Source organism: Salminus brasiliensis, chromosome 10, assembly GCF_030463535.1.
Source record: "Salminus brasiliensis chromosome 10, fSalBra1.hap2, whole genome shotgun sequence".
Lineage (NCBI taxonomy): Eukaryota > Metazoa > Chordata > Actinopteri > Characiformes > Bryconidae > Salminus > Salminus brasiliensis.
The window spans coordinates 15,334,091-15,357,184 of NC_132887.1; the positions used below are offsets into that span (position 1 = coordinate 15,334,091).

The 23,094-nt window shown below is 39.2% G+C and overlaps 3 protein-coding genes across 5 annotated transcripts; 2 read left to right on the plus strand and 1 right to left on the minus strand.

Moving 5' to 3' along the window:
* Positions 1 to 2,623: 2,623 nt before the first annotated feature.
* On the minus strand, positions 2,624 to 13,178 carry edrf1 (erythroid differentiation regulatory factor 1). Of its 3 annotated transcripts, none has more exons than XM_072689425.1 (26): positions 13,096 to 13,178; positions 12,627 to 12,801; positions 10,060 to 10,268; positions 9,872 to 9,938; positions 9,656 to 9,781; positions 9,347 to 9,471; positions 9,073 to 9,229; positions 8,894 to 8,989; positions 8,655 to 8,776; positions 8,357 to 8,468; positions 8,109 to 8,256; positions 7,879 to 7,990; positions 7,647 to 7,758; positions 7,289 to 7,552; positions 7,029 to 7,100; positions 6,777 to 6,915; positions 6,455 to 6,646; positions 6,095 to 6,295; positions 5,616 to 5,837; positions 5,206 to 5,432; positions 4,780 to 4,938; positions 4,511 to 4,660; positions 4,264 to 4,417; positions 3,999 to 4,117; positions 3,742 to 3,920; positions 2,624 to 3,475 (listed from the first exon to the last, which is right to left on the minus strand). In XM_072689425.1, the coding sequence occupies exons 2-26, from the start codon at positions 12,723 to 12,725 to the stop codon at positions 3,313 to 3,315; spliced, it is 3,726 nt and encodes a 1,241-aa protein (XP_072545526.1). In that variant the 5' UTR covers positions 12,726 to 12,801; positions 13,096 to 13,178; the 3' UTR covers positions 2,624 to 3,312. The 3 variants fall into 3 exon arrangements, with proteins under 3 accessions (XP_072545526.1, XP_072545525.1, XP_072545527.1); XM_072689424.1 differs by having other exon boundaries at positions 12,889 to 13,177; XM_072689426.1 differs by lacking the exons at positions 9,872 to 9,938; positions 12,627 to 12,801; positions 13,096 to 13,178 and having other exon boundaries at positions 10,060 to 10,082.
* A 545-nt stretch (positions 13,179 to 13,723) lies between these two features.
* Positions 13,724 to 15,412, plus strand: tex36 (testis expressed 36). The gene is made up of 4 exons (XM_072690207.1): positions 13,724 to 13,734; positions 14,164 to 14,281; positions 14,495 to 14,575; positions 15,072 to 15,412. The coding sequence occupies exons 1-4, from the start codon at positions 13,724 to 13,726 to the stop codon at positions 15,375 to 15,377; spliced, it is 516 nt and encodes a 171-aa protein (XP_072546308.1). The 3' UTR covers positions 15,378 to 15,412.
* Positions 15,413 to 17,658: 2,246 nt separating this feature from the next.
* vcpkmt (valosin containing protein lysine (K) methyltransferase) lies at positions 17,659 to 21,360 on the plus strand. Its single transcript, XM_072689427.1, has 5 exons — positions 17,659 to 17,961; positions 19,803 to 19,916; positions 20,076 to 20,148; positions 20,230 to 20,349; positions 21,037 to 21,360. Exons 1-5 carry the CDS (start codon positions 17,696 to 17,698, stop codon positions 21,142 to 21,144), a joined length of 681 nt encoding a protein of 226 aa, XP_072545528.1. The 5' UTR covers positions 17,659 to 17,695; the 3' UTR covers positions 21,145 to 21,360.
* Positions 21,361 to 23,094: the final 1,734 nt, after the last annotated feature.

A 23,094-nucleotide genomic window follows, 5' to 3' on the forward strand; every position in this document is an offset into this window, starting at 1 on the left:
GTGGATGTAGAGTATGGAAAGAAATTATTCTAAATAACTTAACAATTAATCTAAAGAAATTAATCTAAACTACCAACAAAGGTAGCAATTTTACTTCATCAGCAGCACTTTAGGCAGAACATCTATTATTTTCAGCTTAAATCAGCCTAAAGGTATAAAGGCCTAAATTCCTAAAGGTAAGCAAAAAGGAGGTACCTGTGGGCCTGCATGAAAAGACACTCATCGTTAAAGATGAGATGTACTTGTCATTACAAACAGATATTTTGGATTTATCTAAAAGCAACTACATAAATGCTACTTGTAGTATTTTATTAAAATTAGTCATTTGTCCAACAATAATTACTTTGTACGGAGTCTGCTCGTCAGCCACTGTACCAGTACAGAGCAGCTACCATTCACCACAGACTTGCCTCCATGTACCACAGCCGCTACCGCAACCAGGTAAACTCATCCTCCCATTCATTTACATATGCACACTATCCATTTTCCTGTACAAACACTCACATTTCCCCTAACTTCTACTTTTGCTGTTAGTGCACCCCCAAGTGGTAAAAAAACCCAGTTATGTTGCATCCTTATTTATTGCTGCAATAGAGAGGATTTCCCTCTATTACGTGGTGGCAGGCTTCCAAATGCTGATGCGCCCCTGGGTGCTGGGACGATGCAAAAAGCAGAAGTCTCTAATTGGCTCTGGTCTACCCTGCTTGCTCCTCTCGAAGCCCACCTCATCCTGTTCATCAACCCCCTACTTATTTTCTGAATCTGTCATATTGGGAAAAATAAAACATAAATAATAATAAATTAAATGTTAATGTTTAAATGTTAAATTATGCTTTAGAATGTGCAGAAATATGTTCTCTGTAGAGGATGTTACTTTTCACTAAAAAACGCATGCAATTTGACCAGTACACAGATCAGCAATAACATTAACACCACCTACCAAACATTTAGGTCTCCCTCGTGATGCCACAACAGATCTGAGCAGTTGATGCATGGACCCCACAAAACCTCTGACAGTGTCCTGCGGATCCTTCAAGTCCTGTAAGTTGTAAGGAGGGGTCTCTATTGATGGCATTTAATTAGCCTTTGCTGCCCACGAACCTGTCGCTGGTTATCCTTTCTTGCACCACTTTCGCACCACTGCATACCAAAAAAACCCTCAAGACCTGCCTGATGTTTTGGAGATGCTCTGACCCAGTTGTCCAGACATCACAGTTTGGCCCTCAATGTAGCTCAGATCCTTATGCTTGCCCATGTTTCCTGCTTCAAGAACTGTTCACTTGCTGCCTAATATAGCCACCCCTTCACAGATACTGTAGATGAAGCAGCACAGCTTAAAAAAGAAAACTTTAAATTTACAACTTAAATACAAAACAATAAAAAAATACAACATAAAATACATATACACAGTGGTAACCTACACCTTCATGTTGTGTACACAAAACACATTTATTTACATGTTCTGGTAAAACTGAACTTCATATTTTGTGAACTATGTAACCAGCTTTGAAAGAAATGCACTCCAACGGGGTTGATGTGGCCGGTACACAAAGGCTAGTTTATGTCTTATAAATACTGCTACACCTCTTTAAAAAAAAATCTAATAGTAATACTTCTCCTCTAGCGTGTTGTGCCACCATTATGTGTGAGTTGAATATCACATATTTGCCACACTGCTTTTGTCCTGTCTGCTCTCAATTTGAAATGCCTCCAAACAGCTGAGCTTCTCTGCATTTTGCCTCGCTCATACCGCATACAAAAATACATACATACATTTTATATATATATATATATATATATATATATATATATATATATATATATATACACACACACACACACACACACTTAACGCCAAGATAGTTTGAAACCTGACCTGTGGCTTGTTTTAAACGACAGCCCAGGTTCAGCAAAAGTCGCGGTCTCAGGTCACTCCCGATCTGAAACTATCCCTGCAGCACACAGACACATAGGAAACATCGGCCCAAACACTACAACACTCAACCCAGCACAGACACACAGACAGACAGACACACACACGCTAAAACTTTGAGGGAACATTTATTCTACGACAGCGAGCTCATCTTTTCAAAAACCTCCATTGGAGACACAGGCTTTTTGCTTTGATGTGATGACATACTAGCATCAGCTCTTCTTTTATGAACTACTCAGCAAACTCAACTCTCCACTGTTGTGTCTTTGTCACCTGCTGATTTCTCACATCAGTAGAAACTAGAAAACAAGAACAAGACCTTCCAGATGTTCATCCACTATAGCCAGATTCTTCTTGAATGCGTCCTCTGCCTGCTTCAGGCTGTCCAGTGACTGGTCAGAGTCATGAAGGAAGCGGTAAGTCCAGCCAATGGTGGCCAGAGCTCTTTGTTCCTCAACTGCATCACTGACAGACCGAGCCAGATCCAAATGCAGTCTCTGATGCTGCATATAATGTGAGTTACAGCAGTATAACAAACAGATCCACAGAAAAAATGTATTTGCATTAGATTGATCATGTGTGGAAAGCCATCAGTCATTGCTGCTTATTATTAGGCCACATCAGCTCAATTTCAAGTGATTCATGTAAAATGATGGAATCCAAAACAAAACCAAGACATAGACAAAGAACTAAAATAATTTCCAAAATTTTAATAAAGAGTATTAACAACCAAGTCAGCGAGCACATTCATACAAAACACTGCAACCTGTACAAACCTCTAAAGGAAATGTTCACCAAAATAATCAAATGTACTCAATTCTTTCCATGCTCCAAAATAATGAAAGTCAAAGTATTTGTTTGAGGTAAGGACACAAATTGTGTAAATGAGATTTTTCTGTGAACCCCTTCTTTAAACAGATCGTACCCCTGAACACTGCCTTAATATTGCACATTTTTATAGTTTAGTTATTTTAGAAGACTGTGATCCTTCAGCAATACCAACAAAAGTGAGCTTAATTATGCAGCACTAAAATGGTCAAGTGTCCTTTCTTGCATTTAGAAAAATAATAATTAAATAAATAAAAAAAAGGAGTAGGTAGTTCTGTTGGTTCATGAGTCATCTTCAGAAAATATTCACCAAACTATTTTTGTACAGAATATTTAAAACAAGCCTTCTTTTCAATTCCTTGCTGGATGTCTGGATGAAGATCTAGTGAGTGAGAGGACAAGGCACTGTTTGTGAGGACATGTCTTCACATTGCCAGGTTTCAATGAAAAAGGCCCATTCCAGTAGTCGTCTCATCGTATCAGCACACAGTGTGGATGAATGACACAGCTGGTAGCACCTGTCAGTTCAGAAATCAGCACTAATGTACAATTTACACTGATGGTCCTGTTTCATCAGTTTCTGCTGGTGGGCTCAGCTGATCCAGAAGTTCCAAATAGAGGGCAACACGCTGGATCAGGGCTGCATTCTTTTCTGCTCGCAACAGCCGGGAGTACACCTGCTTGTAGACTTTCACCTGCTCCTCTTCTTTAGCGCTGCTCAACACATATGCGCGCGCGCACACACACACACACACAAACACAAACACAAACAGAAACAGAAACAGATGAATCGTGTATAAAGACAAATGGGGATTTATTTACCTGCATATGAACTTAAGGTATGTTCAACACTAACTCAAATATACTCAGCAAATCAGTGCATTAATTAATAAACCTAAAGGCACAGAACGTCATGATTCCCCAGGACAAAAATTATCTATCCTTTATCTGACACACAAATCCTCTTAATCTCATCTCACCTGGGTTTGCGTTTACTGGTGGTGCTGAGTTTGACCAGCTGCAGCAGCAGGAAGGAAAAACTGGGCTCAAAGACACCAATCAGCTTCAACACCTCCTGTGTGTTCAGTCCTGAAGAGGCAGAGCTATCACACCCCTCATTTGACTCTTCAGGATTGACAGTCTCTTCTACTGCCAATGCCTGCAAACATTACTTATGATTAATCTTCCAAATCAGGAGATGTGTGAGGCCTTTTTTTTTTTTCATTTGCCTGCGTACCTCTCTCTGCTGTTGCTCATGTAGCTCTTTGTGGATTAGCCTGAAGGCATGCCGTGTTTCATTCATGATCTCTAGAGCACCTGTTAGGGTTTTTAGTTTCACAGCACTGCTGTTCTGCCCTGAAACACACATCCCAACAGCAATTTATTAACAGCAGACATACAAATACAGAAAAACAGACATATGCATGCACATGTCACACACATAAGAAAGCATAGCTGTAGTGACATGCAGCTGTTTTGGGAGGCTAGTGTGTAAGACTGACCTGCCATAGTGAACTCCGCAAAGGCTACTCTCTCAAGCAGCGTGCGAAGCAGCTCACAGGGTGCATCGCTAAGACTGAGGAACAGACGGACCGCTTTGGAGTAATGGAGCTCTGCTAGAGACCTATGCTGCTTCCGTAAACTCTCATTACCCACCTGTGACAGCCACAGACAGGAGAGAAATGTGAGTGTTTGTACAGGAACAAATGGATAGTGTGCATATGTAAATGAATGGGAGGATGAGTTTACCTGGTTGCGGTAGCAGCTGTGGTACATGGAGGCAAGTCTGTGGTGAATGGTAGCCGCTCTGTACTGGTACAGTGGCTGACGAGCAGACTCCGTCTGGAGGTCACAATATCGCAAAGACTTCATCATGGCTTCTGTCACTTCTCTTTCAATCTGAAATCAAGACAGAATACAGCTTCATTTCAAAGTTTAATGGGCATTTATGGTCCATTAACAGCATATTTAGCTTACAGTAAGGTGGCATAGCCTGTCTGTTTGTGCGGCTGCATTACCTGCTCTTGGGCTTTGCGGGACAGTGGGGCATAGTCCTGCAGCAGTGTTGCCAGGGTAAAGTATGTGGTAGAGAGCTCCCAGTTCACTGAATCCCATACTGCTGTATGGCTCTCTCTGCTGCCTAGACTTTTCATGGCCCTTTGATAGTAATCTACAGCCTGTGTACAGAAAAGGGAGATGGTTATAGGATGCTATATCAGTGTTGTAATTATAATTAAATTTTATAGGGAAACTCCCCATAATATTTCATAATATTGTAGCCAATTACCCCGCCCACTAATTAACAGGATTTGAACCGGTGCTTCTCATTTTGTTACAGTTCTAAATTAATTAAATACACTGCAACTAGTCAAACAATTTATATACAGACATACAGAGACTTATGTTTTGGCAAAGGATTTTTTTTAGCTACTTGGTACATGTACCTTGTTGTAGTAAAGAGCTTCCTCCGGTGAGAACTCTCCACGGCTCTCCTCTGAGGTCATGGCGCAGTGGGCCTGGGCGCAGATGCGCATCAGCCTGCCGATGTTACACAGCAGCAGAGCTTTATTCACAGAGTCAGAGATGGCCTCAAAGTTCTGCATGCCCTTCTCAAAATATGAGAAGCTTTTCTTCCACAGTTCCTGCTCTGCTGCACACACCGACCTCCGCACTTCAAGACAGAGGAAAGGAGGGAGAGATGGAAATAATAAATACATTGACATATGTATGGTGTGTGAATGTAAAGCAATATTGGTTAAGAACCTACATGAATAAGATTCATTATGTATTTTCTCATTAATCCTCCCTAAAAAGTTATTACCAGTGGAGTATCCTTGGAGAAACTGGTGCTTACCTCCTTCTTTCTCCGTCTGTAAAGCTGCAGCCTGGTTCATGTAAAACACGCCCATCTCGTTGCGGATGTTGCCAAGCCGCTTCAAAACCTGCGCCAGCTGTTCCTGGCCCAGGTCCTTCAGTGCCTCAGAAGTCAAAAGATCATGGGCAGCCTCATAACACTTACTGCTGACAAAAAGCTGGTACTCTGGGTCAGTGGCTAGATCAGTGGCCATGTTGAAGGCTGATGGAAATATACCAAGATAATTAGTAAGGTGGGCAAAATCATGGTCATATGCTATTTAGAGAGCTGCTTTCTTAAAAATGAAAATGACAAGTGTAGACTATTCAACAGCTCACAGAACATGGAAAATGCTGGCCCTTAGTAGACAATACAATATACATTTAAGTGATATATAGAACATGACCGATACTAGAACACAATATGCAGATAGTGTTCGTAGTTTTAAAGATGGAATGCACGCGAGTTATGGCTGAGACCTTGGCAGGAGCTCTCCCGGTGCAGACAATGAAGGATCTCCTGATCATCTCTGGTCTGGTAGTTGTACTCTTCCAGATAAGCAGCTCTGTTTGAGGCATTCTGGGCCAACATGAGCTGTATGTCACCACACAGAGAGAGACATTGACTATGGAACAACAGGACACGTGGGTACAATCCACTGCTTATAGCACAATATGCATCTACACATAGAGAGGAAAGAAGACAGAAAAAAAATACCATTAGAACAGAAAATGTAAAATATTTGATTCTATTTGTAGTTTTGGACATTATTTAATAAAGTCAATCAGCATTTAAACAATCGTATGCTGCTATCAGCCTATACTTCTTTGTCCTCTCACCATGGCATTGTAAAGCCAGTTTGATGTACCGCAGGGCACGGCCATACTTCAACAGGTTAGTGGCAGCCTCAGCAAGTACACAGTAGGCTTTTGAGGCCTTCAGGAATAGCTGCAGCTTCATCTGGTGTTGCCAGGAGCCAGGTAGCATGCCTGAGCGCATGGGTAACTTGAGGCCCTCACCACACGGGGCAGCTATGGAGCAGAACAACAGAAAGAGTTACTACAAACACCCTACAATGCACCAAGAGGTCAAAATCTAGAAGTCACCAAGAACAGTGTTGTTTATAAAAAAAAAAAAAAAAAAAAAAACTTTAGGTCTGACCTCTGTCAAGCAACAGGGCAATCTCTTTCTCCACAGCCCTGGCTCCACTCTCCTCATATTTCAGAGGAATGGGGGTGTTTGGGTCGGCCGCTGGCAAGTCACTTTCCTTCTTTATGCTGCTATCCACTGCCTTCAGCCCCTACAGTACATAGAATGCCAGAGTCTGCTCATTTCTGCAGATTTGTACTATATGTGCTCAGAAATATGAAACATAGTGTACATACATTATGGGTGTTATCGGAGTGGTCTCACCTTTAGAACGTAGCAAAGGACAAGCCTACATTTCTCTTCCTTGTCTTGGGACACAGGAAATGAACAGTTGGGCTGGGGAACATAAATACAGAGGTTCTTACCAGGTTTTCACTGTGTGAGAATGATCATTTTCATAGATTACATATATTCCTTATTTGGACAAAATAACCAATGACTGTTTGAAACATGGTGTTTCTACAACAGCCTTGTGTTTTTTGTTTTTTTTAGAGTTTTAGTTTTAAAACTCTGTTGTAACATACTCTGATCTTGTGAGTGGAGGTGTACTTTTCAGGAACAGACAGCTCTCCCACTGACTTAATGACTGCCACAGCCTTGCAGTCCTTCGGTGGATCAGACGATGTGCTGTAGGAGCAGCTCTCATCTTCATCATCTTCTTCATCCTCATCCTCACTGTAACTGTCTTCTGAGCCTCCATTCCGCAGAGACTCTCCATTACTCTCTTCCTCACTCGAGTCATCTAGCTGGAACAGCTCTGAAAGCATGTAGTGTGCTGAGGCTATGATCTAAACAACAATCAGAAGAGAACAAATCTATAAGAAGTAAAGTAGAAACAACCCAATACGACTGTAGGTAAAACGAGAAAGGTATGGTATGTACTTGCGGGTGTTTTTCCTTATCCAGCAGTTTAACACAGTTGAGCAGGAGAGTTCTGATGGTCCCATAATGCTTCCTGTTTTGGGTCTTTTTCAGCATCATATTGCTGGCCACCCTGTAAACCAGAACACAGCATCTCTGTTAACATCGCCTACAGTGAAAACATCTGCTGGCTGAAAAAACAAAGCATCACAGACTGCATTATGTGAAACAAAGCTCTAGATGTGGTACGCACTTATACAGCAGCACAGCCACAGGCAGGGTGAAGGGATTCTGGCACTTTTCTTCAGGCGCTTCCTCACACAGAGTAGTCAGGTCATACAGCTTTACGATGTCACTTCCACTGGCTAGAAAGGAACAAAAGTGAAATGTCTGTAGGATGCAGTATTTATGTTACTGTTTGCAAATTTCACATGGGTAATAATAACAAAACAACACACCACAGATATCATCACTACCACTAACCCTTAAATAGCCAATAGGTGTGTCCTTCTTTGGTACAATTAGACTTGAGAAAAGAAAGAATATTCTGGGCAATGTCCTTCACAACTCGCGTGGAAAAAGTAGAATTCTCCAAATCAGGGATGTCCTCTGTCTTTATCATCTCATACTTCTGTTAAAAACAAAAGAGGCACATGTATGCAGTACTAAAGCATGTTTGCATTTGTAGTAACAGTTACAAGAACAGTATACTAAACAAATAAATGATGTACCTGTACTATTCCATTTACATGGAAGCACATGACAAGCTCTGGTACATTGCACATCAAATTGTCCAACCAGTAATCAATACCAGTGAGAATGTTGATTGGTTTGTTGTTATCCCTTAAACAAAAGATGGGAAAGAACAGGTTTAGCTGAGGCAACCCAGCATACATTCCTTTCAGAAAGTTCCCAATAGTTTCTAAAAACAAGTACTGAAACTAAAAAAAACATCAAACAGAATGAAATGCTATATTGTCCACTCTGCAATCTTTCTCTGAGAAGTGTAAATCGGACATGAGTTCAGACCTGAGTCGTAGACTGACTGCTGGGTAGCGCCCTCCTCCAAAGATGGGCATGTTGGACCCCACTAGCATGTGAATGTCCTCAAACGTCCAGAGGATATTCCGTACAAAGTCATTCTTTAAGCCCTGTGCCAACAAGAAAGAATGGGAGCATTGTTTGTGCCTAGTGGTGCACTAGTATCATCAAGCATTAAAACAGTAACACAGCTATTATGCACAAATAAGTAACTGCTTTACTGTTACCTGGCTGTTCTCTCCCTCATTGAAGAGAGTGGGAAGGTTCTGCTCTTTAGGAATAGATGTGACATGACCAAGAGCATAAGTGTTCCCCACTCGCTCCTGCAAAATAAAAGAGCATGAGAAAATAAACATTCTCTAACTTCTCTCTTACAGACATAAACAGACGAAACAGTTTATTATACCTCTTTGGGAATAGTGGACTGGTCTGCTTCAGAAGCAGTACTGTTAAAGGTAGCAGGCCAGGACGGACCATATTCAGCACTTCCACAGGCCTCCTCTGCCTCAGCACAGTTGTCTGAGTCTGAAGGCACAGGTTCTGCAACATCATTTCCATTTATACTGAAATACAAGAACAAAAGTTAATTTCCTTTATTACTGATTACATTAGGTAAGAACAATACTATACAAATCTATTGTTCTGGTAAAAAATCTATTTTTAATATGTTTTTAGCTCACCTGTAGTAAAGGAACTTGGAGAGGATCGCCTTTTCATACCAGTGCTCTTTACTTTTCTTCTTCCTTTGCCACTTCTGGTCAATAAGCCTCTGGTAAAACTCTTTCAGCCATGTCCAGTCTCCCGTCTAAACACATGAAACCATTAATAGAAGCTTTATATGCTGAAAAATCATTCTTTGCGCTGTTTATTCAGTTTGACATAGCTGTGTAAATTCACCATTTATGGTAAGGTCTTCAGTGCTTACAAGACAAGAAGCAAAAATGAAAGCAGCTGAAGTACGTTATCTCAGTAGAAGGGAATGTGCTTACATGGGATGACCGCATAAAGAGCTCTTGAATGTCAAGCTCATCCAGCAGCAGAGTCCTGCCCACCCGATGAACTGCCATGCTGACATGAGACTTACTGTACGGGATCTTCAGCAGCTTTTTTATGTTCTGTCAGAGAGAGAAACGGACATTGGAAAAAAGCTCAGCTTACATAAGAAAACAACAGATCTTTTAGATGAGCTTGTAACAAAAACCCACCTCTGAATCAGACACCACATCAACATCATTCCCAATGGAGTCAATGAAGTCATAGGCCATACCAAAGCTTAAAAAACAACCATGAGGAACAGCAAACAATACATTAGAAAAAATAGCTTCTGGAGAACAACTTCAAAATGTAAGAGTGCATTCTTTTAAAACATAATGTGACACTGTATACATCATACCTGGAGAAGGGTTTGCTTTTGCTACTGGATCCAAGAACAGTGGTCCCAGCAGAGCCGAGCTGGGTACTCTCTCGCAGCCAGTTAGCTGGGGGCAACTTGAGATCTGTCTGCTCCTGAAGAAGTGCATAGGTGGCTGGGGGCGGTGCTGCAGAGTACTTCACCACAGCGCGACTCTTTACTTCGTTGTTACCAAGACATACAACTGCCCCCTGAACAACAAACAAAAAGCAGTGCTTATTGACAATAAAAATTTACATCATAACTTCCCATTAAAATGAACATAAAACACCAAACAGTAACAAACAACAGTAGGATGCTTTAGATTACTCAGACTGGGTGCCAGTGTTTAGTTCACACTTATATACTATCACACTAATAGTATATATTATGTATATACATACATACATACATACACACACACACATATACACATACATATATATATTGTGTGCAGAATTATTAGGCAAATTAGTATTTTGATCACATCATCCTTTTTATACATGTTGTCCTACTCCAAGCTCTATAGGCTTGAAAGCCAACTACCAATCAAGTAAATCAGGTGATGTGCATCTCTGTAATGAGAAGGGGTGTGGTCTAATGACATCAACACCCTATATAAGGTGTGCTTAATTATTAGGCAACTTCCTTTATTTTGGCAAAATGGGTCAGAAGAGAGATTTGACGGACTCTGAAAAGTAAAAAATTGTGAGATGTCTTGCAGAGGGATGCAGCAGTCTTGAAATTGCAAACATTTGAAGCGTGATCACCGAACAATCAAGCGTTTCATGGCAAATAGCCAAAAGGGTCGCAAGAAACGTGTTGGAAAAAAAAGGTGCAAAATAACTGCCCATGAATTGAGGAAAATCAAGCGTGAAGCTGCCAAGATGCCATTTGCCACCAGTTTTGCCATATTTCAGAGCTGCAACGTTACTGGAGTATCAAAAAGCACAAGGTGTACGATACTCAGAGACATGGCCAAGGTAAGGAGGGCTGAAAAACGACCACCTTTGAACAAGAAACATAAGATAAAACGTCAAGACTGGGCCAAGAAATATTTTAAGACTGATTTTTCTAAGGTTTTATGGACTGATGAAATGTGAGTGACTCTCGATGGGCCAGATGGATGGGCCAGAGGCTGAATCAGTACAGGGGAGAGAGCTCCACTCCGACTCAGACGCCAGCAAGGTGGAGGTGGGGTACTGGTATGGGCTGGTATCATCAAAGATGAACTTGTGGGACCTTTTCGGGTTGAGAATGGAGTGAAGCTCAACTCCCAGACCTACTGCCAGTTTCTGGAAGACACCTTCTTCAAGCAGTGGTACAGAAAGAAGTCGGTATTGTTCAAGAAAAACATGATTTTCATGCAGGACAATGCTCCATCACATGCATCCAAATACTCCACAGCATAGCTGGCCAGTAAGGGTCTAAAAGAAGAAAAAATGATGACATGACCCCCTTGTTCACCTGATCTGAACCCCATAGAGAACCTGTGGTCCCTCATAAAATGTGAGATCTACAGGGAGGGAAAACAGTACACCTCTCTGAACAGTGTCTGGGAGGCTGTAGTGTCTGCTGCACGCAATGTTGATCGTAAACAGACGAAGCAACTGACAGAATCTATGGATGGAAGGCTTTTGAGTGTCACTGTAAAGAAAGGTGGCTATATTGGTCACTGATTTGTTTTTGAATGTCAGAAATGTTTATTTCTAAATTTTGTGTTGTTATATTGGTATACCTGGTGAAAATAAACAAGTGAGATGGGTATATATTTGTTTTTAATTAAGTTGCCTAATAATTCTGCACAGTAATAGTTACCTGCACAAACAGATATCCTCCTAAGATAGCCAAATCTAAAAAAAAACCCACTCCAACTTCCAAAAATATTAAGCTTTGATATTTATGAGTCTTTTGGGTTGATTGAGAACATAGTTGTTGTTCAATAATAAAAAGAATCCTCTCAAATACAACTTGCCTAATAATTCGGCACACACTGTATATATACATATAAACATACATACATATACACACACACACACACACACACATACATACAAAAGAGGGCAAACACTATTCTAATTAAGCTGGAATTAGGCTTGCATTATTGAGCATAGCTAATATAACCCAGTAGAGTAGTATTACATGAACCTAAGGATGCCATGCCATTGACAAGTGTCAACTCCACTGGACTGAAGAGTGTGATGAGCGGAAATGCATGAGCTGGAGTGATTGACACCACTCAATATTACTGGGATGAATGAGACCAGTGTTTGTGAGCCAGAACTAAGCATCTAGCTAACATCAGTACTTTACTTCACTAGCTCTTATGACTGGCTGCCAAATCATTCCAGGATCATCAGAAAACCACCGCTGGACAATGGGTCCAAAGTGGTTAATCAGTATTTGGACATAGCGTATGGACCTAAGTACTAAGATTACCAACAGCCTAGTGGTAGCTACGTCAAGTCTGACAGCTACTGTACACTTTACCACAGGTAACGTCGCCACTACTGCAGCTAATTACAACTGTAATTACAACTCATTGAGTTACATGCACCGTGGTTAGCTACCTGTTTTGTGTCTTCGCCGGCAGTGCTGTCGTGATCCACGTCTTCATGCATGTGGTCTGTAGGCACAGACGACACCGGTTCATGTTCTGGAGAGCTCATTTTCAGCCAGACAGCCACCTTCGGCCAACTCTCTGAGCCATCCAGAAACTTCGATAAAGTAGCTCCGACGCTCTCCCTGCGGTAACATTTGTAAGACGGGATTCAGTTCATGTCCTGAACGTGTAAGTATAGGTTTTAGCTGCTGTAGGTTTCCTATACTTACTGTGTGTGTTGATGTGTGACGCTGCGTGACTGCGGCAGCATTAGGAGGCTAACTTACTCATTTCTGGAAGCTATCTAGCTATCTATCACTAGCTAAGCTACACTACAAATGGCATTGTTTTCAGAACTGTCAGCCTAATTCATTTAGGAAAACTAAACCTAAATAGCAGAGTGGGTATAAACCAGTGTACACCTTCCCAAGTATTACCTCTTCTTTTAAGAGAAATGTTTTTTTGACTATCCGATCCTTCTCCTCAGCAAACTCACGTTTAACCACCACAGGCGCCCAACGCTCGTTACCCGGAAATACATTTGACGTAGAAAAAAGTTCTAGAAAAAACTAGAAAATATTCCCGAAGAGTCGTATGTTACAAAACCTGGAAAAAAAAGAAAAATACTTCATTGAAAATGATACTTTATTGAAAATTACTTTATTTTTTATATATTTGCATGCTTTGATCTCAATATGTGTACGTCCACATTTTTCTTCAACTTTTTATTTTTTATTTACATGTTTTATTTAAATAGTTTTTACTTATGTGTACATTCTAATGAGCTACTTGTTAGTATAAAAAGTTTAACACTTTATTTGAAATGATTTACGATACACAAATCCGTAAAGTTAATCCATTACATTAATTTAGCTACATTCTCCAATAGTAATGGTCTGCGTTCTGTTGTCATGGGTACAAAAATGTCTCACACAAGGCACACGTTTCATTGGAGACACATTTTTAGGAGATTTCCTTTATATACTGCAAAATAAAACTCAACCCAGTTCATTTGCACAGGCAACATGACCAAAGGAGGCAAAAGATATGCAAATATGAAACAAGATGGCAACTGGGTGAGAAATATTTGCCTTTGCTTTCTTTTGCTTTCCAAAAACGTCGTATTTTAAAAAAATGAAAAAAGGAAAAAATCTTCCTAACTTTCAATGGCAGTCAGTGTCAACAGAACATTTCTGTTGGTCCATTCGTCATAAATTTTACACAATGTGTAAAAACTGTCAGATTAAAATTATTAAAAAGGGACAGCAACGACATGAAGGACTAATACAGACTAACATGACGTCATGACGTTAAGACGCATTAGATATACATATTAAAACTAATTCATCAGTCATAAAACACACATTAATGCATAACTAAATTAATTAAATTAATTTATTTAAGCGTTAATTAATTACCTCGTTCTCATCTTAGAGTAAACCAATTTAGTCCACATTATTTGTAAATAAAATATACCATGTTTTTTTTTTGTTTGCCCATGTCAGTGAAAACTCTGTGAAAACACAAAAAGCCTGTACAAGCACAGGATCCATACTGGCCCAGGGACAGCTCCAACCCGTGCTACAAGCAGAAGAGAGATACCCCAAAATGAACCTTGAAAAGGTTGTATTACATTTTATTACTATCAGTTTACAGACTATACACATTGTGTTACAGTAAAATACTTTTAGCAAAATATTTTCTGTAGTCAGTAAACAAGTGGCGACAAGTAAACAATACACATTATATTACCTGTATTATTTTGACTTTCTGTTCTTATCACTATAAATGTTAATGCTGTTTACATTTTCCCTTTTTTCTTTATTTTTTTAATAGAAAACAATGGGAAGGAACTACCCATTTTCACAGCATGATAACCGGGCTACACTGCAGAATAACATTGAAACATATGATAATGTAAGTCTTCCAACATTGTCAAGTAATAAACACACCCACACACCAGAGTAGGACAAAAAAACTTTCATTGGAAATTAATGTAAAAGTGCTTTTATCATTAAATTTCGACACAGCGTAAAGGACAGCAGCCAGTTTCAAGATATGTCAAAAAGTGGAAAAAGAGGCTCAGAGTGGCTCAGAGTGGCTCAGTGGTCTAATGCTCTACACTATGGTCTGCACTATGGGGTTGCAAGTTCAGATCCTGAGCCACGAAAGGAGATGTGTTAAGTCCTTACCCTCCTAGTTTCAGGAGGAATCTAGAGGGCGCTGGGTTACTTGGCAGTACCAATTCGGGAGAAAAAGGGGGAACCATTTGACAAACAGATTATTAAAGAAAAAGTGAAACATGAGCCAAAATCTTTTCATTATTAAAACATATATTTATTATTACAAAACAAAGAAAGAAAACTTAAAAACACTTGATTATGATGCTGTGTATATCTGCATGTGTCTATAGGGTGTGGGTCGCAAGAAGTGTCTGGATGACCGCCGGCAGCATAATTCTCATTTCTGCCTTTGTCATGATGGCAGTGTGAGTGCAGTAGGACTGACCAGAAGAGATCATTCTGCCTATCAGTCTGACTTTGTTCCAAGGCAGGGAACGGAGAGTGAAGAGGGCACACACAGAAGGCGCTTTCCCAGGAGTCATCTGGAGCGGTCTCATCAGGCTGCTATTGCTGGGGAACATTATATGTGGTTTGATCTGGACCACCACATCCCTCTTAATGTATTAGCAGATTCTAACCATTCCTCATCCTTATAACTGATATAATGCAGTCCCAGCAGAAAACATTAAAGCAACCATAAGCATAACCATAAACAACAGTGTTCTTTTCAGCTTTTTGTGTTTCTAATTCCTAAGAAATCACATTTATATAAAGTCCATGATTCTGTTTAAAGGATTTTTTTAACCAGTACTCCCATTAATATCCACCCATGCTGTACATTTAAGGTATATGTATCGCATCACCAGAGGATGGCCTTTTATGCCAGAAACACAGAATGTATCAGTACTGAGGACAAAGATCAAAGCTGTGTTTAGAACTATACCCTATGCACTATATAGTACACTACTTTGGGGTTCTGCTATTTTGTTGCGGTCTCTGAAAACATAGGGCAGAACTGCAGTGTACTACAACAATCACGCAATAAGTAGTGAACAAACAGTTTATTTGGGTAAAAAATTACACGCCGCTTCTTTGGGGAAGGTGGACACTCAGACTGTTCATACAATCTCTTGTTGCACAGCATTGAGCTCACACACACAACAAGGTTGTCTAAAATCATCGACTACCTTGTGGAATTCTGTTTTCTTATTAGACAATACAGGAAAATGTGGTGCCCAGGTATCAGAAAGGGTAAATGGCCTTGCTCAATGTGGCTCAACAGTGGCAGTGGTCACATTTCTGGACACAGCTCATATTTAAGGTACACCCCATTCAATAAGGACAGGCTTGGAAGTGCCATCTGGCATTTGCTAGCATTTTGTGGTGTAAAAGAATGATAAATAGTGAATATATGGAATAGGAATAGGTAGAGGCCACAGCAAGAGGTCAACCATAAACTGATTTGGGTTTATGAGACCTACATGAGGTCTACCTTTTATTTATTTTTTTTTCTCCAGTCATGCTGTTTTTTTTTTTTTACATTTTTACATCATTTTAAACTGGCAAGAATTCTGCAAGACTCAATTAACTGCTCAGTTCCAGCCAGAAAATCCTGGTGCTGCTCCTCTCCATTTCAATCCAGCTCCAATCAGCCCCTAGCAATCAAACCCAACATCCCTTTCAAATTAGGTCTGACAATTAGCCTAAACAGACCCAACATCAAACACGTGGCACAACAAGCATCATGAAAAAACTGTTATCGTTAATTTAGTGATCTTTAATTGAACTTTAAAGAAACATTTAACACCAACATATCATTACAGATCTCATTACTGACAAACAGTACACATACGTAAAGTTCTATTAAAAGTGTGGTTCCTGGTGTAATGGTCAGGGGGGTTGAATGCAAACGTGTTAACATCAGAGGTCGCTGACGGTGCAGAATCAGTGCTTACAAGTGAGGCATAAACATTAACACGTGGCAATGTTTACTTACAGGCTTCTTTCTTTTCATGCATTCTTTAAACAAGATCCACCCATGTCATGGCGATGGGGGTGGTGATTGGTTTGCGATCAGGTGAGAGAGTGAAGCGTTTTCCACTGTGGATTCCCCTGTGGAACACAGTAACGTTGTGATAACGTTGGGGCAACCATTTGTTTTGGTACCCACCGCGTTGTCTGGCGCGCTGTATTCTTGTAATTCGTCGAAACGTTCCAACAACGTTGTCTGACGACGTTCTAAGAGGTTGTGACAACGTGGGAAAAATAGCTTCCGTGACAGAGAGAAGAACCCGAGGATCCCCGAGGATCCCCTACATGCCCGATCTTGTGAATGGAGTCCTGATACCATGGCAACGTTTTTAATAATGGGCTTGAATTTTGAGACAACGTAAACAGCGCCACCCTTTGCCAACGCTGTGAAAATGTTGTGTATTTACTGGGTTTTTCATTTTAAAAGCGTTAGCTGTAGTTCATTTACATAGTGTGGTCATTTACATATGCCTGCGCCAATAATCGGCGCATTTCAGTGTTTTAGGTGGATTATTTATTTATTTATTTATTTTTGATAAGGCTATTTCCGTGGTGTCACTTAGCTAATATAGTGATGGCCTTGGATCACAAAAACAAAATGTTCAGAGGAAGATTTTTAATCAGGCTGTGTACTTTCATGTTATTTTTGACAGTAAACACAATCGCCTTGAATAGTCTGTTTTCATTTATCTAAAATCCGAAGAGTCGCCAACCAAACAACTCATTTTGACGCCAATGCAAAGGTTTTAACGGACTTTTTATGCGTCCTCAGCGGCCAAACAATATTATAACTATTGTAGCTAATCCATTTTTTACGACTTTACGGTCTTTGAAACTCTGAGTTGTCATTAAACAGCTATTTGATCAATCTGGCAACCTGTGGAGGCGCGGCGCTCCCTCGTCAGCGCGCTCTTTCATTGGACGGACGGAGCAAAGAAACAACATGGCGGTCATGCCTGAGGAAGAGGACTCGAGTAGTTATTTTGTTAGGGAAATAGAGAAAACTGATGGCTCCGTCCTAAAAATGTACCAGTGCAGCAAAGGCGATGTAGGTTGCGTAGTATGGGATGCGGCCATCGTGCTGTCTAAATACCTGGAGACGGAGCAGTTTAGTCACTCTCAGGCAGGTCCCAGCGCCTGGTCCTGTAAGAGGATGGTGGAGCTGGGAGCAGGGACTGGAGTAGTGGGCATAATGGCCGCTTCGCTAGGGTGAGTTACAGCTGTGGACATGAGTAGAAACACCGTAAAGCCGCTTTACGTCCATACTTAACCCCCCGTGTTCTCCTATCTGTGTGTCTGACCCAGTCAGGTCATCTTTGACAGAGACACTGTCTGTGTAATCCTGCTTGTGAAACCACAGCCGCCTATTTGGGTTTAGCTACATCGCTAAACAAACAGTATACAGCTGCGTGAAGTTGGTGGATGGATTTTTTTTTTTAAAGGTTTTTTAAAAAATGTTATTTTTTCAAGTATATTTGTACGAAAATTGTTCTATGTTGTACTTTATTTTAGTAATTCAGCTCTTAATTCTTTAAATCCAGAAGCATCAAATGATTGCCAGAAAAAAATTGTATTCTTTAAATAAAAGAAACACTTTTCATACATAACTTTTATGTCAAACTTGATACACGTATAGATGTATTGCTCAGCAGTGTATGTATTTTCACACACACACACACACGTATATATATATATATAATAGTTTTACCCCTAATACTACCCCAATAGACTTTTTACTCAAGTTAAAAACAAAACTAAACGAAACAAACAAACAAAAAATATCCACATGCAGTGCACGGGTAATACACCAGGGAGCAGAAAAAACATTTTATTCATTTTATCTAGCATTTTATTTTATTACTGATGTCTATTATTATTATTATTATTATTATTATTATTATTATTATTATTTGATTCCTGGTTATTTAATTGAAACCCAAATGTATTAAATATGATACTACATGCTTTAAACAGGCTAATTCCTTTACATTTTACTCTAAGTAATTATAAACATCTGTATGTATTTTTTTTGGTGCATGCAGTACAACATAAAACATATATCTAGTTAGACTTATGTCATTTATTATTTATATATAATATTTATTAGTATTGTTGTTGTTGTTGTTATTATTATAATTATTAGAGACCTGATTATTTAATTGAAACTCAAATGTGTCAAATATGATACAAAAAAGGTTCTAATTCTCTTTTCTGTATGATTTAATGATACATTGCTAACAGCATCTGTTCTGCTTTGTGATTGGTCACTCTTCTGACTTTAGGGGTTCATCATTTTTGACGAGACATTTTATGAGTGTATTGTACCAAGAGTGCCTCAAGAAGAAAGCATAGCATAGCATGAGCTTCTAAATGCTAGAAGGACGTAATAAGAAATACCCTGCAGTTCTTTAAGCTACGCAGCACTACACAGATCTGCTACCCAAGTTGTGTTTTGAAAACATACCTCAGTGTCTAACCATAGAGTAGTCTGGCAGGCTATCAATACTAATTACTTATCTCTTCTATTTGTTCCCATATAATCCAAATGCCTCTGTCATTTTAACCCATGCTTCTTTTAGAGAATGGGTTTCCCTTTTGTCTTGGTTCCTCTAAATGTTGATACTTAGATACTGTGCAGGACTGTGTTTATTTTTGGATGGCTCCCACCCACTCTACAACACGGTGATGAGACACAGGAGCACATTCAGTGCAAGACTCATTCCACTAAAATTCACCAGTGGAGTGATCAAATACAACAACAAACTCTATAATTCCTCCCTCAATGTGTGACACTGGTTCATATATGCATACTCAGATTATACTGTCCATATGTGCAATAATAATATTCATGTAATTCATTTTAATGTGTGCAATAACTCAATAATCATTTAATAATAATATGCAATAAAGCTACTGAACTTTATGCAGTATGTTCCATATTTATTCTTACACGAACAGTTGCAACTGAAACAATTGCAATTTCCCTCCTTATTTCTTATTTTTACATAAATAGGCAGGCAACTAACTTCAGTCCTGTTTCACCCACACAGAGCGAATGTAACAGTAACAGATTTGGAGGACCTGCAGCCTCTTCTTGAACTAAACATCAGGAAAAATCAAGACCTCATCAGTACAGGCTCAGTTACAGCCAAGGTACTAAAATGGTTTGTACTCACCTAGCCTTTGATTTATCTGATTGAATCACTGTTATGTTAGAATGGGTAACAAGAATGACGAGAATTTATTATGGAAGTATTCTGTATTACTTAAAGTTTGCACACGTTGACCGTAGTAAATAAATAGCATGCTTCTTTTTTTGAAAGGGGAGATGATGTGGCAGACTTCCTTCCACATCCAGACTATATTCTAATGGCTGACTGCATCTATTATGAACAGGTAATGTGTTGTCTTCTACAGAGTACTGTTTGCAAAGTGTGTACTGATTAGACAACATTTAAGCAACTCTTAAACCTGTAGTCTGTGGAGCCACTGGTAGAGACGCTGAAGCTCCTGAGTGGACCTGAGACTTGCATCTTCTGCTGCTATGAAGAGCGCACTGTTGGAGTGAATCCTGAAGTGGAGAGGAGATTCTTTGAGGTGAGTGTATTTAGGATTGTGCATAGAGTGGGTGAATCCATATAACAAGTATACTTGGAAGACATTAACAATACCCCATATCACCCATATCACTGTCATATTTGACATGTCTGAGGTTTGTGAACAATATAGAACAAAATACCTATTCAATTGGTGCATGGTGTTTTTTGAGTAGACTCAAATCAAACAATTTACTAAATGAAAAATATGAATAAATAACAGTTAAGCTTAATAGACTGACAACCAATCAGCTTTTTTAGTGCAGTTTATAAAGTTACCATGAACTGAGAATTTATATCTATAACTGAAAATGCATTTTAATGTTTTTTTTAATCTGGATGAACCAGTGAGACTCATGATGTACTCAAAAAATATACTGTGATGTAGTTTATAACAATAACCTACTGTCAGTTTATTATGTTATGATTTATAAAACAAGCAAATATGTGGATCAAACCTGACAAAAATGAATTACTTAAATGAAGATTAGTTTTAATGTTTTTAGATAGTCATGTATATACAATAAATGCAATTTAAATAATTAAAAATACAAACACTTTGAGAATTATGGTTAAAAATGCCCAAAATACATTTCTAGTGTTTAAGTAAAATCTAAAATTAGCATATGAATATTGTTGATCTGCAGGATCATTGTCCCTCATGTCCTACATTCTTTGTGTTTTGTAGCTGCTGCTGCAAGATTTTGAGTCTGAGGAGATTCCAGCTGAAAAACAGGACCCTGAGTTTAACAGCCCTGACATCCACATGCTCTGTCTGCGCCGCCGACCCAGCTGAGTGGTTTTGTGTATGTGTGTATATAACCTATAGTGTACGCAACAGAAACCTGTGTGATATGTCGATGTTCTAAATGAGAAGCTCATTTGGGAATCATGAGCTCATGAAGGCTTGTGTGTATTTTTATGATACCATTTTTAAATAATTAAAGATGTATATGAGTTGAAGTGGCTTACAAATTATTGCTTCAAAGTAAAAGCTCAATAGCAAATGTTATTTTGTCTGGAACATTTTTTTTGCAGCTGAACTAAGTTTAATGTAAAGGACTGTCTGTTCAGTGTAACCCTGCACCTAACACTTACCCTTAAATTAACCCTACATCCTAACTCTAACCAAAATCCTAAATCTCACCCTACCCTAACTCTTAAAGGGTTCGGTTAGGTGTAGTGTTACAATCAATAGACAGTCATTTACATTTAACTTAAGAATTTAGTTTCATTTTATAGATATTAAGTTCAGTGTTGGTTAAATGTCAGGTGAGTCATATGCAATGAACCATCCAAGTAAAGTGTTGCCCAGTGTTCAAAACCTGTTAAATTAAGGTTGTGAAGATCAGCTCAGGTTGTAGACAAATGTGTGTAGAAATCCCAGTCTAAAGGTTTTACACCCTCTCACAACTGTGATAAATGTTTTCTGCTTTGTCTACAGTCATTCTTGACCACTGACATACCACTGTGAGCCCCTGCGTTGTCAATACTGTACATTTTCACAGTATTTCCAAACTCGTATATTTTTTATATGTAATTGAAGGTTACATGCAATCACCCTGACATTTAGTAAATAAAGTGGTTGTAATTATTAGCTGTAACTTAATACTAATAATAAGTTGAAAAGTGAAATCCATGAACATCTCTACCATTACAAGAAAGAAATGTCTCCTGTATATTCATAGATATTGCACTGTAAAAAAAAAAAAAAAAAAAAAATGTTCAATTCATTTAATATCAGATAAAGATCACACTATAAAATCCATTCATAACCAAAGCCTGCTCTCAAGCAAAATGCAGTGTTCATCTGTAACAGCAGGAGGCAGTAGCTTGCTAGAACAAACACATGGAGAGAACTTGGTTATTATAGTCTGGGTTTAACACATATGATACATAAAATAGGTTAACAGTGTGGATGAGGACGAAACTAAAATTGGACAGGCTTTTACAATTCTAACACTGAACTCTTGTCACATTGCATTTTATATTTATCTTTATTTTTCTGTATTTTTAAATAATCATTGTTAATATGTTAAAGTGGTCTGTCTGCATATGATGTAAAAACAGGGCTGAAGTTGATTAAGTTTTTGAGCTGTGGACCTATGTTGCCTTTTGTTAATTTTTTTTTAAAACTATCATGGGTTACATGAATTCTATTACATTAATTAAGAATTAAAGCACTTTAGCTTTGCATTATTTAAATATTTAAAAATGTTTAATTTTAACACCAGTTAAAACTGCTTGTTACACGTGATTTTTTTAATTCATTTTATTTACAGTGCACACCGTGCCAGACCTCCAGCACCTGTAAAAGTTACAGTTTTATGACCTTCTCCTTTTTGCCATGTCTAGTCAGGCAGATGGTGAAGTGTGTGGTGTGTTGGTGGCCAGTGGCCATTGTAAGGGGAATTCTGCTCTGAACACTGCTGAGATTAGTGCAGAGATTAGGGCTCTTTCACAAGCCAAAAGCATGAAGCACGGCCCATGCTCCCAGAGGCAAATGCAGGCCCCTCGCCGCCTTTCATTAGAGTGACTGTTTACACAGCAGCACTGCTACCCCGCTGCCATATGCGTCAGTCTACAGGGTTCTTACACGACAGAGCTCCCGCTGGATTTTACTTCCTTCCCCTGCAGGTTTACAGGTGAAGTCCAACCTCCCAGAACTCTTCTTCTCATGACTCACTTTTCTGTCCCAATACACTATCTGATCTTGCTTTCAGTTTCTCCTAGTTTTATACTGGAG